We start from the raw sequence: 19838 nt of genomic DNA, 5'->3' as shown, positions 1-19838 counted from the left end.
GTTTCATACATTAGAAATGTGTGTGCGTGTGTGTGTGAAACCAAAAAGCTCTAAAAAGCACACTTGGCTTTCAGTTTTCAGTTGTGTGGCCGCCTGTGCATTTTTAGCCAAAGTATCACATCAGAAATTAGTTCCTCCTTACAAAAAAAATTAACAGAATATCTTTGAAAATTTGAGTCTGGTCTCTATGGTTGTTCTTGCTCACTTTCCTCTCCAACAAGCCCTTTAATGTGATGCAGGAGTGCACATCCCCTTTTCATCCTGGGAGCTTGTGCTGGCTGAGCAGCTTGTGTGCCACGCTTCTCCTGTGGCAGACAGCAAAGAAGTGTCCCAGCTCTGGGATGCACTTGTCTGTTCTTGCCAGAGAGATCCAGTTACACAGCTGAGAACATGACCCAGATCCTTGCTCTTTGCTGCTGCTGCCCCTGGGGGCTCAGTTCCAGTTGGTTGCGTTTCTGCAGCCCGCACTTTGCTAGGAAAGAGAGGGAAACCAGCAGTTGTCACAAGTTTAATTGGTTTGAGGGTGTGACCTTGGCACTGAACAACTTCACATCTGAAGGTCTGCCTGCCCTTACAAACCTGTGCAGGAATGGCTCTTCTGCTGGAAGCCCTTGTGTGGGTGCTGATTGCAGGTAGCGCACCAGGGACTCTTGTGGAATGGCCATTCTGGGAGATACCTGCCCACAGACCTTGTTCTGTGAGACCTCTCCTCCCCATGGTACTCCAGAGAGTTCCTGCTGCACAGAAGACAGAGTTCCCAAAAAGGCTTCGGTAACACAGACCACAAGTGCAAAGAGTGTAGGTTTTCGGGGAATAAAAAAAACCAAACCAGAAACTCCATGGCCAATCTTATCAATTCAAAATATGGGTGAGAGGATATAGGCTGCTTTAATTCAGCATGAAAAGGGAGGGCAGGGAATGACAGCATAGAGACAGAACACAAAACATTCCTCAATTTTAGTGACTTTTAGGAAAAAAAGATGTCTGTAGAAATGCTTCTGGATTTTTTCAAATGCAATGCAGAGATTGTGTCAATGTTTCCCGACATCAGTTGCAGTGATACAGAACCACTGTGGAAGAAGGTTTCAGCCACTGCATTACCTTTGTTTTTACAATATTAAATGCAGTTACCAAATGCATGGAATGATTTCTCTTCTAGGTCAAACTCCTTTGTTTGTGTTGCAGTGACACACCTTGACATAAAATTATTTTATGACTAAAATGAAAAATGGTACAATATTTCAATCCTCATATCATGAACAATTTGGGAATTATAAAGAATAACATAGAATTAATGTGTTTTTCAAAAATTCATTAAAACAACCTTCTTAGGTCCAGTTAACACTGACATTTAAATTGACCTTAGGTTTTAACAAAACACCTGTGTTTTTTAAGGAAAAAAATACCAGCCTAATTTAAGTAAAGCCTTTGTATCTGAAGTTTTCTCCTGTGCCCTGATATGGCTGTCCCTGAGATGGAAACTCCTGCTTCTCCCTGTAAACAGCAGTGTGAACTGGCAGAGCCAGCGCCTTCCCACCACCTTGTGCTCACGGGATGTTGACACATAGGAGTGGCAGAGAGGAAGGTGCAAACAGATGAAAATCCCAGCTGAATGAGTGGGTTTTTAATCTTCTTGCACCTGTCTCCAGGAGGGAGTGTGACAGTGATAGGGTGCAGAAAGGAATGTTACAACCTGGGCAGCAGGATGTGGGTGGAGGCTTGAGTCCCAAGGGGGGAGTGGGATGGGGGAGGAAGGAGCAGGAGATTGCATCGTATTTCAGACCTTGAATTTGGAAGAATTTGGTATATTGAAGACAAATAATTTCAGAGCAGTTTTTAGGTATGGTGTTTACTGGGGAAGACAGGTATTCACCTGAACAATGTGAATGCAGCAACTTTTGAAATAACTTAATTTCCAAAAACAATTGCTCTGAGACCATAACACTGACTCTGTTGCAAGGATTTCATGCACAGCAGAATGTGATCTTATCTCCCAAGCTAATTGCCTGAGCACAGAGTGGGGATCTAAATGGTTAGAAGTAGGATATTAAAAGTGAAAACTGTCCCAAGCAGGATTTGCTGTGAGATTGGAGAACAGTGCAGCTTCTGCAGAGGGGTGTGCCATGGAGGGGCTGATACCCTCTTGGGGAGAGGGGACAGTGCATGGAAGGGGTTGCTGGAAGTTTTTTCAGCACCACTTTATCAGTCTTCTCCAGTAACAGGTCCCCGAGGTCCTCATGGTTAGTGGGCCTCAACCCAGGCTTTAGAAGAGCCTGGTTGGAGGCCAAGAAGGTACCCTCATTTTCCAGCTCTTTGTTCCTCAGTGGCCTTTTTCATTACAGTGATAGAATTATGACAAATGGCTAAAATATTCTGCTTTGCAAAGTTTCTGGAAATTTGTGAACCTGCTCCTTTCCAACACATCACTGGATCCTGTGCTGGGTATTCCATTGCCAGTGATGGCAGCTCCAGCTGCAGGGTTATAGCCCAGTAGCACTCACAGTCCTTTGAAACAATGCAGAAGAGAAATGTATTTCAAATGGTCTTAAAATCCTATGTTATTGCCATAAATCCTTGGGTTTTTTCCCTTTTGCTCTCTTTTGGGTGGACTCCTAGCAAGTCTGACAGGAGCACAGGATATTTTTGATATATGGCATCAGGTCTGTTAGTTCAGAAACCCCACACAGAAGCTTGTTTTTAGAAAGAGAGAAAATAAGATTAAACAGGACAGGGAATGCTGTTATGAAGGAATGAAAATATTTTCATTACCAGAGTATTTGTATGTCAACAGCTGATAGGGAATGATGTGAGACATTCCCAGAAGGGCTCCCAAAGATTTCTTCCTTGTGTAATAGACCAATTAGCAGAGCCCAGATTAAATGAGCAATGTCACATTGCTTCTTGCATTAAAAAAAGTGTGACATTCAGTCTCTTTACCTAGTAAATATTTGCATTTTTTATCCTTGGGATTTTAGTTATACTGCTTTCAACAGCTCTGTGTTCCCAAGTAATACAGGGAAATGTTAGCATGTCCAGCATAACTTTCAGACATACAGATATATTTCTCTTATGTAGTATAAATTTTAAAATATTTATTAATGAGAAGCTTTGTACACACTTGGAACACATACACATGTGAAAAGGAGAGGATATTAAACTCTGCTAGCACAAACCTTGTAATATTTTTAAGCTGACTTCATGAGTTAATAAAGGAGGAAATGAGCACATTCAGTTTCAGACTCTGCTGCCTAGCTCTCCTGGAGCAGCCCTTGAACTGACCCAAAAGAAATTATTTGATTTACAGTTGTTTTCCAATATTAAAGTGGTTTGGAGAAATTTTAGTCTTTTCCTAGAGAAAACAACTGAATAAGTAGATAAAAAATTAGTTATTAGAAAACTATTAGAAAAAATTAGCTATTAGAAAAAAAATTGATCTGCAGTGTTGCTTTTTTTCTTAGCAGCTTCCAGATTCCACTGCAGAAGAGGTTGGTTTTTGGTGACAGGGCTCTTTTTATGAATTAATGTTGGTTTGAAGTGTGTAGAATAAATTGCAATAGATTTAAAGAGCTTTAACACTTAATTGAATTGAGTTTCCATATAGCTTTTCTGTTTTCACGTGCCTGCAAATTTGCACAAGTTAATTATCAGTTAATGACTCTGATCTTTCCCAAATAAGCAGGTTATAATTCAGAATCAGATGGCTCCTTTGGAAGTGATGTGATCTGCATGTCAGTTCTGTGAGTTCACTGAAAAAAGGCAGAAACAATGGAATATTATTCCATCATATTAGCATTCAAAGGACTCAGGTTTCACAGGACAGTCTTGTCCATCCAGTTCTTTACTCTGCATTCATCCACTGATGTGTTTTTACCTCATCTTTACCCTCTTCCTTAAATCTGTTCCTTTTTCTGATTGCTCTTTCCGAATACAGAGCACAAGACCTGTTTCTCAGGTCAGAGGAACACTTGAGAAGAGAACAGTTAATTCCATTAGAGATACTTATTAATAGCATTGCAATATGCTCCAGAAAAGACTCAGAATCCTTCTGTCTGCTGTATGTGCATATTGCTACATTTATATAATGTCATCCTTCCCTCAAAAACTTACAGTATTGCCTGAGGTGGGAATTTCAGAAGGGCCTAAGTAACTGCATTTTTCATCTTCACACAGGTTCCAGGGGACCTTCTTTTAGGGATATTCAAGGGATTTTTTAGGACTAAATATAAGTTGTCCTTCTAATAGTTTTTCAGATTTTCTTCTGACATTCATAGGTTTCTTCTCTTCTGATAGTCCTGAGTTTGAGGATTCTAGCTGACACCATTTCTGGAAGCTGCGTTCTGGTTTGTTATATCAGCAGCTCTGAAAATAGGGAGATGGTGGGAACCTGCTTTCCATGTAAAAAAGTCGTAAAATGTGCATGCCAAAAGGGAAGGTTGAATTGTGTCAGAAAACACCAGTTTTCTCTATTTTCATCTCATCTGTAGCTGCTTTAGGTGTTACAGCATTTGTTGCATTTTTGCACCTATTTGGAAGTGCAAATTTCAGTGCACCTCCGTGTTTCTTGGGGGGGGGGGGGGGGTGTGCATATAGATGTGTGCAGGAGAGACCATTTCCCTTCTACTCTTCTTAAAATATTTTTATTTGTTATTTATAGAGAGCACCTCTCTCGAGCAAAGCTGAAATAATACAAATACAAGTTATTATTCCTCCCCCTCCCTTGCCCACTCAAAAAATCCCAGAATGTGAAGGTTCTTCCCTGGAAATGGGTCCAGCCCCATGGATATTCCTTCTTGGAGGAGAAAAGGAGCAGGCCTCTCACAGGTGCCAAGTTAAATAGGCTGCTGCTTTCCATCCAGAGAGATGAGTGTGAATATAAAGAAGTTAAAACAGTACCTAATGGTGATTAGCTAATAGTCAAGTTTGAAATAGGTTCTTCTCACCCCTAAGTATTGCTGGGGCCACTTGGAAGAGGAGCGACTGCAGGGATTACACTCAGGGTGGGGGTCCACAGGCAAGAATGCAGTGAATAACTTGGCAAAACCGTGCAGGGCTCTACCCGCTGCAGAGAAGCCTTCACCTCTTGCTGGAGTTTTTTTGGCATCTAGAAGAGCTTATCTTCGAGTAACATGTAGAGTGTAAGGTGAATTGCAAAAGAGGAATGCAGACAGCTTCTCCTATCAGCACATTGTTTTGGTTTAGACTCCACTGGAGTTTTGTAAAAATGCGCTTGGGGGAAGGGAAATAAGACAAAGTCAGCATGTCCTCTGGGTTTGCTTAGTTAATCAAACAAGCTTATTGGGAAATTAACACTTCTAGGCATAGAAAAGAATTGCTGTTTTATTTTTCAAATGCCTTCAAACACTGTATCCAGCTGTCTGAATAACAACCAGGCACAAAAATAAGCTCTTGCACCTCTGGCTGTAAATGCAAAGGTGGGGGTCCAGGAGTCTGCATTGTCAGCACTGGTATGGCAGGTTTACTTTGAAAAAGGAATATTTTTAGGCCTGATTTCTCGTGAGTTACTGTGGATCTTGCAGCACTGTGGATGCTGGAAAGAGCAAAATTCTCACCAGATTGCCTTTTCTATGATATTTTCTGCTTTATTTTAGAGTTATCTGATAACTTTCACCAATATTAGCTGTTCTTTTGTGACTTCTATAAAATCATCCTTTAAGAATTGCCTGCTTGCAAGGCTGGACGTCCTCTACTTCCCTCTCGTGAGTACACCAGTGAGACTCTTACAGGATCCTTGATGCAGAAGTCCTCCTGGGAATTTCAGATATATTTTTCAGCAGTTGATTAAAATGTGCTCTTGAATTTTCTAACTTATTTTTGCAGAAAATTAAGCCCCCAGAAAAGTATGAATCTGCTTGATGTGTTGGCTTTACAATAGCTGTTTCACAGTTCCAGCACTGAGAATCACCCTTGGCTTTGTTGAATTGATCCTGTGCACTGGAGACACTGTACCTCTCTCCCCAGAATGATGGTGCTGGTCTCTGCCCAGAACAGTTCTTGTGTAGACACCTTGAATTCTCTTTCACTAGCCTTGCCACCATACTATCTAATTCCCTTTTCTTCCTTGCTCTTGGAATTTCCCTCTTCTGTGGTATTTCCTAACCAGCTTTAGGAGCACAGGAGTTTTGGTGCTTGCTCACTGTTTCCTCAACCTTTTTTACACCCCTAAGTAGCCTTTACATTCTGTGGGTTTGCATTTTGTCCTCTGAGAATTAGGACCATTTTGCACTTCTCAGTGAACTGAAGCATGGGAAGTAAAGCCTCTAATTTCCACATAATTTAAAGCTGTGCTAAAATTTAGGTTATCATTTTGGCGATAAATCTCCTCAGCTGGGGAGCTCAAGTGTTCTCTGCACTCACCTGTGTTCTCAAAGAGAGTGAATTGGGGGAGGTATGTGAAATTTTTGAGGTTTTTTAAGAATTTTAATGTTAAATAAGCAAAATAACTAATGTCAGCCATGCTGGGGAGCAAGGGCCGTAGAACTTTGCACTGGTTGTCTGGTGTAGAAATTAATGAACACTTGTGAATGCCTGATAAGGGGATGCTGCAATGAAACCTTCTCTTTCTTCCCAGAAGTATCCCTGCTGGGCTCTGTCCTTCACCCATGGAGGTCCCCTGTACTGGTCTGTCTGACCATCCTAGAGGAGAGAACACTAAAACAGGCTCACAGTGTAATGGGAGATTATCTGCTGTGGTCCAGTGCCTTTAATGAAACTATTTGAATGAGTAAGGGATAGTGTGTGGGTATGAGTCATCCTGGAACTTCATGTTCTCTCCAGGACAACCTTCGGGAGGAGGGGGCGGGCAACATCTGCAAGGATTCTGGGGAGAAGGTCACTGCAGGCAAACTGTGATATTTGATCACTGGTGAAAAGACGAGAGGGGAACTCTCAGCTCCACGGCCTGCCAGTTGCTAAGCTGTATTTGGACAGGTACACAGATGATTGTATCTGAGTAATACCAAGGAGCATTACAGTCGTTAACAAGACAAGATTTGCAAATTCCTTGTCAGCAAATGCCTTTCGGAAGTGTGCAGCAGGAAATAAAGAAAGGAGTCCCTGTCTCCAAATCCACAGCCATTTCTCTGTTGCCTGAAGACCTTTCTTTTACCCTGTGCAGTTGAGAGACATTTCCTGAGTGCAAAGGCTGCTTAGGGACTAATGCACTTGTATCAGTCTGAAGCAGCAGGAAAATAGAGCTCACTGTGGCATGTTGTAGGAGCACATTTAATGTGCAGATGTGAAATTTGGGGAGCGGAGAAGGTTAAAGATGTAAGTAACTATAAAGAAACCTCATAAATGCTGTACATTTCATAAATGTATTATTCCAGTATTAAATCTGGTTTAGACAAAAGTGGAATGATCAGCAATGAAGAAGCTATTTCCTAGGAGCTGGTTTTAATGTAATTTTAGACATATAAAACACATAACTGTCTTTTATCCCATCATGTATTTTTTTCCTGAAAATATATTGTGTTCCATATGAATATTAATTATTTATTGCAGGCAAACTAAATATATCCAGCTGAGAAAAGCACTTTTTAAAAAAAGCAAATGTTTAACAGAGCAAGGTTTGATTAGTCATTTGCACTCTAATTATTCAGAGTTTCAGAGTTTGTTTCTGCAGTTATTAGAATAACTCCCAGGAAAATCTCTTTGATCAAATATATCCCTGTGGAAATCTGTCATGCCGGATTTAGTGCCTCAGTTCTTTTCCTGTTTTTTTTTTTCTTTCATAATTTTTTAGGATCTTAAGTAGATTTTTCTTTTAGGGATGAGAATTAAGAGAAGTTTCACTGTATAAGTTCAGAGGGAATCAATAAGGTTTCACTTCCATTTTGTGAAGCTGTTAGCCAAAAAGGAAGATACCTCTAGTGTTTCACTCCAAGGAAAAAAAATGTGCCTGCTCAGCCCTGGTTTAAGCTATCTAATAGGGAGCTGGAATTTATCATTAAAAAATCTTGCAGTTGAACTTCAGCTCTTCACAATGGACTAATCTTGGAGTGTCTCTATGCAGGGCTAGATCAGCTTCCTTCATGTCCGTAATCAACAGCGAATAATTTGGGGGAGTTAACTGGTAAAAGAAAAACTCTGAGATGAGCTATCACTTTGTTCAAACTTTCTCTGATTTCCCAATTTTTGGGTCCCTGGTTTTGCCCTTTCTTTCACATTAAAGGGTCTGATCAAATGAACCTGTTAATTACCTAGACAGTTCTCATTATTTTTTTGTTCAGTCTGTGTGAAGCTTCCCTCTTTTTAAGAGGTAAATGGGTTCAGTACAGGCAAGAGGAAGAGTATATTGTCCCACTTTGCTTCCTGGCAACAAACTCTCATAACACCCTGACTTGTGGTTGTTCTGCTCTAGAAAGCCACCCTCTTTCCAGGAACATGAAAGTCCTGAGGTAGCCTGGAAAGACAAAGAACACAGAGAGTGTATCAATGAAAAGTCATAATTCATGTAAAAATGCAGACAGTCTAAAAAAGATCAATTGGATCAGCACAATAGTGGCAAATCCTTCTAATTTAACTACTTTGACAAGGGAAAACTTTCTAAAATACTAAAATAAAAGACTTAGCTGTGCTATTCATATCAAATAAATCCAGCATCCCTCTAGCAAAACTCCTTTCTTCATCATCCTGTGAATAACCTGAGTTAGAACAGCTGGATAAGGAACAACTCTGTCTTGCAGATGCTGCAATTCAGATTATATTTTATTAAGCTGAAATGAGAGACATAGCAAACTCTCCCAGGGAGTTCAAAAGTTTCCACCCTTCTAGTAATTGCATACTGTACAGGAAATGGAGGTTAAAAAAAATTGCAAAAGTCATTCAGGGTATCTCTAATAGCGTCAATGCCTTGAAACAAGTTCTCATCTCAGAAATCCTCTGGAAGAAAGGATGAGGAAAGCCTTTTGGTGGTTCTTGGTATTTGTCTGGAAAAAAGATCCTGAGCTGTAGTGCAGCCTCCCAGCTTTGTGCAGACATGGCACTGATATCTGTATTTCAAACTGAGCTCTCTAAGCCTCTCCCTGTTCAAAGTACCTGCACAGAGGTGTTGCTTTCTTCTCTTACCACAACTGCTTCCGCTATAGGCACCATCTCCTAAAAAGGGTGATATTTGCTACTCCTGCAAAGTGGAACTGAAAGTATTTCATGTTGTTAATCCTACACACAAGCAGACAAGAGCATTATCAGTGTGCAGCTTTCATCTCACGAGAGTGATGCAAGATAAAAACTCAGCACTCTCCTGCAACTGGAGCTCCAGGTTGCTCTTGCACACAGCACATCCCTCTCGCTCTGGGACTACAGCTGTGCTCTGCACTTCAGTCCAGCCACCTGGACTCTAACTGCATCTTAAAGGGAGAGCAATGTTTTTCCTCCTCCTTCCTCTCCTTTCCTAGTGAATACTATTAAAAAAAAAAAAAAAATTCTGAGTCTGTGCTGTTAGCTCTTGAGAATAAGGTTGTTTTGGCAGTTGCAAGTCATGACAGTCACTATAAAAGGGAAGCTTTATACTCAGATTATGCTTTGTGAGGTAATTCTCTAAAAAACTTAGAGTACTGGGAGTGTTTCATCCATACCAGTGCCAGAATGATCAGTTTCGTCTCTTGAGTGGAGAGAGAGGGAGGATTATCTGGGAAGCAGAACACTTAATTTTTTGTTTTCTTCAGTGACTGAGTCATTAACAGGTGTATTGTCGAGGACCAGAAGGTTCTGTACCATGTTCTCATTTCTTCTAACTGCCTATCATCTACTTCAAATTGGCCATTAGCTTCATGTACCTTAAAAGAGTCACTGTGTACCCCTTAAAAGGAAGGAAATATTTGCTTGTAATTTATAGAGACGATGTTTTAAATATAGGCTTCACTTAGCCTGTCCAAATTCAGAAAGCCAAGGCTCTTCGAGGTCTGATACATGGGTGTACCTGCTGGATTGTACTGGAATTGCTCCATGCTTCTGTAGGAAATTGAACTCTTTATTCAGCAGAGTTACCTGGACTTCTTTATGTGTGTCAGGGACTCCACAATCTGTCCGTGAATAAGGGGGTGATGGATGTTTGTGTATTTTATTTTATTTATTAAACACAAGATTGAATGTATTCCATTAAAATGGCCATATTTGAGTTTAAACCATCACAAGTGCAAAAATCTTGTGGGGGAGGGAAAAAACCCTCTAAGTTGTGACATGAACCTCATTGTACTTACTTCCTTTGAGGCTCCATCAGAACAGTAAATTAGTTACACTGAAACCACCATGCTATGCAAAATATTTTGTTTAATTCTGTCTTTGTTACGTGCCAGCCAAAACTGTTGCAAGATAGAGGCTCTTAGGGAAACTGAACATTGCATAATACATAAATTAGGCAAGTTAGAGTATTGGAGGGATTATATTATTATAAAAAGTACAGCTATATTAGCTCTTGCAAGATTCGAGACAAGTAGGATGTCCAGGAAAACTTAATGTATAAAAGATTTAAGTAAATTTCAGATTAACATCCTCGAATGTCCTTAAATTGATGTGAATCTCTGACTTAGCACTCTGTCAGTAATATTAATATGCATCAATAATTATGAGAATAATTATCAACACTTATTTTACTTCCTTTCTGAAAATGTCTGTACAATTAACAGCAGTGTCATTTACTTAATCTAGAGGGGAATTTGATTCTGTATATGAGGTAACACATGTAGTCAGCAAATTTGTATTCATTAAGTTAAATTTTAATAAAAGATGACACTTGGAGTTTGGCTCTATGATAGAACATGACAAATCAGGAAATATAACCTCTAGATAAATGGACAATGCAGAAATAAAGTGTCTCTGTGCTAATAAATGCAAATCTATGCAGACTAAAATTGAAAAAGAAGGTGTTTTAAAGGCACCACATTCACTTGGTTTACACCATGGGATCTCAAGAGATCAAGTTGTATAAAAGGTGATATAGCAAATGCTCAGATTTGTGATTTTATGCTTCAAGAAAATAAGCACTTCTATTGTCACATTTGAAGCAAGATGCGTAAGAAATAAAAATCCTACAGTGTGCACTGTATTTCCATCTTTACTTCTAATAAATTTAATTTTAAATTACAGGTAATTATTAGATACAAAAATGTAGCCTGTAGTTTTACATAGTTTCTCAGAACTTATTCTTTTCTTGCTGCTATTTCAGATGTAAATATTCAACAAACAATAAAAGGGCATTAAATTTATATCACTGCTTCAGTGAAGGCTTTCTGTCAGTAAGTATCAGCTGGCTCATTTAAGTACTTGGAGTTTTTATGCTTCTTTGACATGCAGCCAACAACCAAATTCCCTGGCTCTTGTGTCCTCTTGGAGTGCTAGAAAAGGCTAAGAGCGTATTAAGTTGAAAAGAACTCGCAGAATGCTACAAGGACAGGCCACTGTCACATATCTGACAAGTCCTGCCTCCATAAAATCAATCACATCGGATGGAGAGAAACGAGGTTAATGTATTGAAATCATTTGTTGCACTGATATGTTTCAGGTACTTAAAATCACATAACAAAAGTAGAAACACAAAACTGTGGGCTGGGCCCTGCTGATTCTCGTGTCAACCAGATGTTTGCTGGCCCTGTCTGTCTCAGCTGAATGTATCAGTTTGGCATGTGTGCAGGAGAGGAAATGGTTGACATCAGTGAAAACGTTGCCTATAGTGGGCTGCTCACTATCTTTCCCATCTGAGGCTGTTCATCCTTTCAGAAAAGCTAATGGGAGCTTATGGTTTGTCCTGAGAGCTGGATCTGGAAAAGGCCCAAGCTGTGTGAGGAGTAGGTGTCCTTTTCTTCCTCCTGAGCCAGCAGAAGATTACAGCCAGTGTAGACCATGACCCTGAGATCATGGCCCTTGGATATCCCCTTGTCCCTCCTGTGCATGCAGGATGCTCTTGCTGACAGATGATTTACAAGACAGAGGGTGTTGCAGGCAGGGCAAGAGCAGTGACAGAGTTCCCTGCCAGGTGGGAAGAGCACAGCACTGCACAGAAGGTACAGCAGGAATGTCTCCTCCACCAGCCAAGGCATGCAGAGCTGTCACTGCAGGTGGTTGTGATGGTATCTGCCAGGCATAAGTGGGTGTCACCGGATTCCAGAGTGTCCTCACCTCTCAGAGTTTCTGTATATTCCTGGGAGAGGGCTGGTTACACTGCACAGACTGACTGCAGATGTGGATACAGCGTTACATCCAGCCCTTTGGGTCACTTTCACCCCTAGAGACATCCTTTCCATTGTGAGAGCTTTGGGAGCCAAGAAGGGACTTTTCTACACCCAGGCAGCACAGAGAAGTTAACCAGTGTTAAATTTAGAAAGGTTGTGAGCTGTGCTTGAAGACAAGGCAGAGATTAGTGCACAATTTCTCAGGAAGGCCAAATGTTTGGATGGACAAGGAGATCAGAAATAATAATGAGGTGGCAGTTTTGGCTTAGGTCAATATGCTGCAACCGGTAATATGTACAGAGATATTAAGATCAAAGGGAATAAAGAAGGAGAAAACTGAATTTAGCATTCTTAGCCATCCTAGTCTAAAACCTGGAATAGCTGGAAAAATAGACTGACAAGGGCTTGGGGAAGACAGGCATTGGTACAAGGGTCTTGATTCATACCTTTTTCATCACCTCTGTGCTGCTCAGTTTTGTTTGCTCCATGTTGTGGTCTGCTCAATGAAATGTTTTTACTGCCTAAAAGTCTTTGCCTATTTTGTGATTTTGTTTGTGAAAGATGCTCCATGCCTTGAATTGCTCTTCCTGCCCTAACTATGCCTGCCTCTAGGCTGTCAGAGATGGGCCCATGCAACATGTCACATTCAGTATATGAATGAACCATGGATGTACGTAGGGACATAGGAAAGTTTTCTAGTAAGTTCCTTAGCCTGCATAAAATTCTGCCTGCTATTTTGCCTGTTGCTCATCCCTGAGCTGGTAGTTCCTATAGAACCCATTATAAGTGATAGCTGGAGTGCCTCACTGCATGTACAAAATCAGGAATTATTTTTACTTTGTGCATCACTTCACACTTTTAAAAACTTGAGTTTCATATGCCATTTAATGATAGATTATAGTATTGTCATGTAATTCTCCATGGCTGACTTCAGTTCTTATTTCACTGAAAACCACATATCATGAGAAAACCTCATCTCACTCTCCACTTTTCTGAGACACTCATGACACCACAAGCTCTAGTGTAGATTCTTGTGGAACTCCATAGTTTCCTGTGGAAAAGGACTCTTACTCCATTTTTTAGGAATTTATTTATGAATGTGAACACCTATAGTGTTTTTTATCCCATTTGAACTTAAAGCTCAGAGAGAAAAAAATTTATCATGAGCTCTTTGGGAATATAAGTTAGGTATATGAGTAAGATGCCTATATCTGTGTTTGTTTATCTTTTCAGAGAAAATCAGTATTTCTGATATTCTGTCAGTCCATTAACCATTCCAATCTCCTTGGTCTTGCTCAAGGTTATTTTCATAAATGTGCATTTTCTGTCCCATTGACAAGATGTATTTAGATATTCCTGTAGTCTTCATACCCAGGAATTTCTATTTTACCTTTCAATTTTACTTTTCTTTTAACAGGAATTAATTTTAACATTTTGAACCAGGTGCTCAGGAACAAGTGAAGAATTGTTTCTGCTCTTGTGTATTTTCTGACCAACTGCTCCATGGCATTTTTTTGGAGGGATGTTTGGGGTTTTTTAATATAATATTATTTACAGGCAGACTTGGAAATGTAACTAGACTTTTAAGATGATGTTCAACATGGGTTCTGAAAAACTGGGTGAGAAAATCATCTTAGTTAGACCTTGATTTTTTTTTAATTTGATTTTTGTTTAGGAAAATAAAATCTTGAAATGGATTTCTCAAAAGCCCAACACAATGGTCTCATGTGAAACAAAATTATTAACTTTCATGTCAAGAAGTTGCTTCTTGAAGATAAAATTGAAGGTGATCTTGGCATGAAAAGACAATTTGAACACAGACCTTTTATTAAAAATTCATGAGATGTAATACTTTGTTAACAATTTATTTGCTTTTTTTGCATGAACCATTAAGTGGAATCCTGACGAGTTCACAATTATTCTTTTTGTTACCACTGAGTTTGTAATTCTGCCCTTTTTCTTCCCTATTTCCTCATCCCAGCTTTATCCATATCTAATTGAAATTACTTCAGCCTTTCTGGCTGGGATTAAGAAAGCCCAATGTCGCTGTAAGCTCCAGGGCGCGCAGATGCCGGGCGCCTGCTGCGGCCGGCGGGGCAGATTGCCGCGGCTGTGGGCAGGAGAGGGGGCTGCTGGCCCCGCGCCCCGAGCTGCCAGGGCTGCAGGGAGCATCGGCTGAGCCGCCCCGCTGACGGCTGCAGGCTGGTGGCTTTATCTGACTGTCACACCAATGTCACTGAGCAGCCACTGGGCTGATGTGCGCCTTGGGTAGGTCCCATTTGGGGTGATTTGCTTCCCAAAGCCGGTTCTTCTTCATCAATTCATTACTCTGTTTGAGCTATAACTTGTGCTTCCTTTATTTGGACAGATACTTTTCCTGAGTGAAACAAAGATAATACAATTAATGTACATCACTTGGGTTTAGATTTTTCTCCTCACATTTATTTCCTAAAGCTCTCCAGTCACATTCCCGAGTTCCTGACTGAGTTGGTGCTCTGCTGGTTTGAAGTTGGGCAGGTGGCTCCTCTCCTTTTGATGGTGTTTGAGGAGAAAGGTTGATTAGTTCTCTCATCTACAACATTTTGAATGTAGCCTGAGAGAAATGCGGTTGGGTCAGTGTAATACCCTCTCTGCAAAGTGCCTCATACTGTGTGGAAGGGGACAAGTTCCTCATGAATGACAGAACACTGTGACAGACATCACCATAACACAGTCTGTTGTGATGCAGGAGCCACTTCTCCTGACCTAGGGAATCAATCAAGTGATGGATGTGATCAAAAGATTTAAAATGTATCAGCTTGCCTATAAATCACAGTCCTGACAAAAGCAGCATTGTAGCATACTCTGAAAGAGCAGAAATTCCTCCTTCTCCCTGATAGTTCCATTTTATATAATCCTAAATAATGCCCAGAAAACCTTACAGTAAAACCACTCTAGAAATAATGGATTCCTTTATCAAAATAATTTCCAGAATTATTTTTAATCACAGGAGAACAGGAGAATTCAAACCCATGAATGGAACTAGGATCAGCAGCAAGAGCCTGTCCTGGGCATTGCACATGTTGAATGGATGCTGAGTTGAGTCTCTCCTCCCAAACTAATCCAAAATAACAGTGTTTCAAAAGATTTTGGGGAAGAATCCCTTTTCAGAAAATTAACGTAGTTTAAAAAAAAAATCCTATTTCTTCCCAAGTGCCATCCCATCCCCCTCCAGAAAGCAATGGTCTGACATCTGCTACTGCTGCTGCTCTGCCTGTTATTATTTGTCTTAGAGCCTCTGCCCATTCTTTTGCTTCTACAGCTGCTGCTGGTGTTTCCTCTTGGTGCTTCCTGCCTGCCTGGCCTAAATTCCATCTGACACCCTCTTGGCCCTCTGGCTTTCTGCCCAGCTGGTTAAGAGCTGGCATTCAGTTGACTGCAGCGCTTGTTTCTGCAGTAGGAACATGAAATAATATTTGGGTTTCATTTTCTTTTGAGAAGCTCTTCAAGATCCTTTCATGAAGGTAATCTATTATTTTTTCATGCTGACCCTTTGATCTGTGGAGGATCTCGTACCCGTGTGAGAATTGTCAGTGCCTGTAAGGTCTGCAGAGAAACTTGGGGCCAATTTCCTGCTGCAAAAACCATGAGGAGTTGGTTTGGTAGGGGAAGGGGGTGGAATTGGCACTTTTGTCTTTCTGTTCAGCAGGACAAGATGAGTGTACAGTCTTGCCCTGACAGCATCCTTGATATCTCTGCTTTCTGTAGACACTTTCCAGTAGAGGGGAGAAAAATGCAAGGAGGAGTTCAGGCTGTGCCTTCTCTCTTGTTCTTTCACCTCGGTGTCTCTCTGAAACCCCAGAGAAGGAGTGGTTTGTGGTGAGTCCTCCTTCCCAGCACTCTGGGAGATGCTTACTTCAGCCTTCAGGAAGAGAGGGAGTGGCTGTCTGGGACCTTTCATCAATAAAGATAGTAGTTAGGAAGTGGAGGAGAGGCAAGTAACTGAAATTGCAGAATCTTCTCCTTTGTCACCCCAAGTTTCTCACATTTAATGAACTTCATAATATAGTACTGAATTTAACCATGTTACAGACGATATGCCCAAGATATTTTGGCTTTTGAGAACTGACAGATGAGAACTTGGCCTCTGGAAGATGAGAGATTGGAAAGAGTTCACAGCTTATGGCAGCAGCTTATCAGCAATATCCCCATAGGGCTTATTGATATGAAGTTTTTCTGGTTTTATTAGATCACCTAGGAAATAGTCCTGTCTTCTGTACTAGCACTGATCCCTGCCAACATGCTGAAGGGTGGGGAACCTGCTGACCTGATTATTTGGAAAAGACAACTTTTTTTCCAGTCCTGAAGCTACCAGCTGTATTCTATTAATGGCCAAAATAGACTTCTGATGTAATATCATCTTTTCAGCTGTGAAATAGCACCTATTCCATGTAGATTTTTCAAATTTGGAACCAAAATAAATCCTGGTGGAGGAACTTACTTAGCTACGCTGTGAGTAACCTGGTGTTGGCTTGTGCACAGAGTGGCTAAAGTGAAGCATTACATCTACAATTTGATGTTCCCACTTGTCTGCCTCCTTGACATGGAGCAGTTTTTTGCACTGGATAAGTGTGAGGTGTTATCCTGGGAGACAATGCTGTGCAGGCTAGTAATCACTTTTTTATGGACGAAAGTATTTCCAGAACAACAACACATACAGTACAGAGAATACCAGGGAAAGGTTCATCTGAAATGAGCACAAGGAGTGATATTCTAATGGATGCATGGAGCTGTGCTCCACGAAATAATGGCCAAGGACATATCTTCCAACCTAGAAACTGAAGACTCAGAAATTATATGGAAATACCAGTAAAATAAAAGGAAAAAAGCTGTTATCACCTCCCTTTCTCCTGAAGTTAGTTAGTTAGCTAGCTCTGTTGAAGGAGCTGAACGCAGAAGAGACACAGATCTGAAATCCCAGATTCTGTAAAGAAAACAGTTTCCAGGTGGAGGGATCAGCCTGTTCAGAGGCACAAGGTTTGTTTCTTGCAGCTGGCCTTGAATGATTATTTCTCAATGTTATGCTGTTATGCTGCCCACACCACAGTCAAGCGGCCCTTAAAACTTTCTCAGGACAAGGAAACTAATGAATGTGGAAAAATAAGTTTGAACTGATGGGACAATTTGTTAGCTGTAAAGCATTTCATCTTCGTGTTATTTTGTCAGTACAATGTAGTGGGGAAGAGCAAGGATAATCTTTTGCCAAAAAAGCTAATTGTTAAGAGAACCAAGCTGCTGAGCACTGTCATGTCTCATATTCCTTAAATCTGTATCTTCCATGCTCAGATTTCTATCAAAAGATAAGACAAATACTACAAAGAAAATCTCTAGCTTTTAAGAATATTGAGTAAAAGCCTGAAAACACAGTATATGGGTAGTAGTGCACTGCAGTCCTGCAGAGAGACTTAACTTCCACCAAAACATTCCTTGGTGCCTCCTGCTCCTCCATTTGGTGTGTTCTGGGCACTGCCATGGACTTCAGAGGTAGGTGCTACACAGGAAATTCTATAGCTTCTCCCAAAAAGTAAGAACAAGTACAGGAGGAGTTAATTTTGACTTCTTAGTTCATTCTTAGATGGTATCTTGGGAGTGTGCTTGACAATCTTAACTTGACACCTGTATATATATATTTATTTTTATTGGAACATAGAATTACATTGGATTTTAAGTGATTCCGTTTGGTTTGTAAAATGATATTTTGTTTACATTGGTTCTTCTGGTTTGTTTTCAAAATGTTGTTACAGTGAGCTCTTAAATATTTTAATTAGCAGCACATTAAAAAATACTGTTTTCAGGGAATTAAGTCATTTAGAACTAGTTAAGGCCCTTCTATATCACTTTAACCTGAATCTAGGCTGCTAATCCCGTTGAATAACAAAAACACTGAATTTCCCTCCCTGGTTGTAGACTCAGGCAGATGCTCATGAGTAAAGTGCATCTTGAATGTCACTCAAGGGAAGAAAATTAGAAAATTTAATTTTTTTATATATCTCTAAAACATAAATTAGTTCCATTAGTGTCGGTTATGTAGTCTAGTGGAATGTCTGAAACTCCTGGGGTATCTGCTTCTGTTTCATATGCTATTTCTGGTGATGTCCAATAAAACACTCTCAGAATGTTCCTTCAAACTGAAAAATGCTTTTGGTTTTCCCATACTCGTAAACATTTGAGTTCTTTGATATTATTTCATGGCTTTTAACATCATGTATTAAAAAAAAATCCCAGAGCTATTAGGTCTCTTCTCATTGCTTTTATTTAACGTATCTTTGGGGATCACAGAAGTACCTCAACATGTAAATGCATCATTTACAGCAATGTCTATAGGTGTGGCCATTCAGAAACCTGAGCATATAAACCATAAATATGTACATTGTCCATACAGTTGGGCTTCGGTCTGGCCACATCAGTGCTGCCTTCCTCGGATAGGGATCTTCCTCCCATTTTCCCTTCTCCATGGTTTCCCCTCATTGTCATTCTCCTTGATGTCAGTGCAGATTTTGACCCTCCATCCAAATCTGTGCTGAGTTTTTCCATGGGTTTTTGGGTTTTTTTGCTGTGTGTGCTGCAAGCCAAGGCAATTGGCATTGAGCATCAGATGCTGGTCCCTCATGTGGCCCAGATCTGCAGTTTTCTCGTGTTCCAGTTCTGTGATGCTGCTGCTGCTTCCTCTGCAGTCCCAGTGCAAGCGCAATTTTCCCTCCTATATAAAGAAGCACAGCATTAGAGCCCCCAACTTCAAATAGCTCCATTATTCCCTGATGCAATTCAAAACTGCCCTTCTTGTTTTTAGGCCTCTCCCCAGGATTTCGTGGGAGAACTCCAGCCTTGCTAAATAACCTCCCCTCTTTGCTCTCCTCTGTTCGGCTACAAGTGGCCTTCTCTCTGACCCTGTTGCTTCTGCCACCTGGAGCAGCCTTCCTGTGTCTTGCTGCCTTTCTGACTCACCACCTACTTTTCAAATGCCATGTGAAAGCCTATAGTTTCAACCTCGCCTTGTAACAATCTGGAGCAGCTTAAGGAAAACAACCTCTGGCTGTTACCCAAAGAGGGTTCAATAATTATTTCTCTAACCCTCCTAAAGTAAAAAGGTTGGCCACCAAAAACAAATAGGAGGAAGACCCCACACGCATTATCCATACTGGCTGGTTTTTTAGCCAAGAGGTAACAGGAATAAAATAAAACCTTAACAATTACCTCTGCTGCCTAGGAAATACAAAAAATGCAGAGAGTATCCTTGTGAATAAAACAGATTGTTTTTTCTCTAATATTCCCATCAACTCCTGGTTCTTAAGAATCATTTCAGAATAGGTGTATATTAAGTAGCAGTAAGGACAGAGTGTACTGTTCAAGTAGAAATAAGGTTAAATACCCATCAACAGGATGATTGGAAGAACTGACTTAAAGTAATTCTGTACTGCTGAGGCTATCCCTGTTTTAAAGCCACTGCGCCGTGCTGGTGAAACTCTCCCCAGTGCATCCCCACAGGTCATGGATGCACTTTGCAGCTTAGTTATTACAGGAAGTATTTTCCATCCAGTGCTCTCTGTAGTGGGGCTGGGACAAGGCAGCACCAGTCAGTCTTCCAGGCTTCAGCAGAGTAAAAGGAAGTTT

General features: G+C 40.6%; 1 protein-coding gene across 8 annotated transcripts in view; it reads left to right on the top strand.

The window, feature by feature from the left end:
• The window catches only part of LOC138114722 (uncharacterized), a 136821-nt gene that overhangs the window by 95597 nt on the left and 21386 nt on the right, over nt 1-19838 (top strand). The window contains exons 4-5 of one of the 8 annotated variants that reach the window (XR_011152763.1): nt 5610-5717; nt 6590-7710. The exons of 5 other annotated variants lie outside the window; for them this stretch is intronic. Coding sequence is in view for 2 of the 3 variants with exons in the window: in XM_069024509.1 (XP_068880610.1) it covers nt 6590-6738 (149 nt within the window). In the remaining variant the exon portion in view is untranslated. Of the gene's footprint in view, nt 1-5609; nt 5718-6589; nt 7711-13605; nt 13886-19838 lie in introns of those variants that run through there. 2 more of the 8 variants (XM_069024514.1, XM_069024509.1) reach the window with 2 other exon arrangements.

Source organism: Aphelocoma coerulescens, chromosome 9 (genome assembly GCF_041296385.1).
Source record: "Aphelocoma coerulescens isolate FSJ_1873_10779 chromosome 9, UR_Acoe_1.0, whole genome shotgun sequence".
NCBI classification, from domain to species: domain Eukaryota; kingdom Metazoa; phylum Chordata; class Aves; order Passeriformes; family Corvidae; genus Aphelocoma; species Aphelocoma coerulescens.
This window is presented reverse-complemented; position numbering and strand designations above follow the sequence as displayed.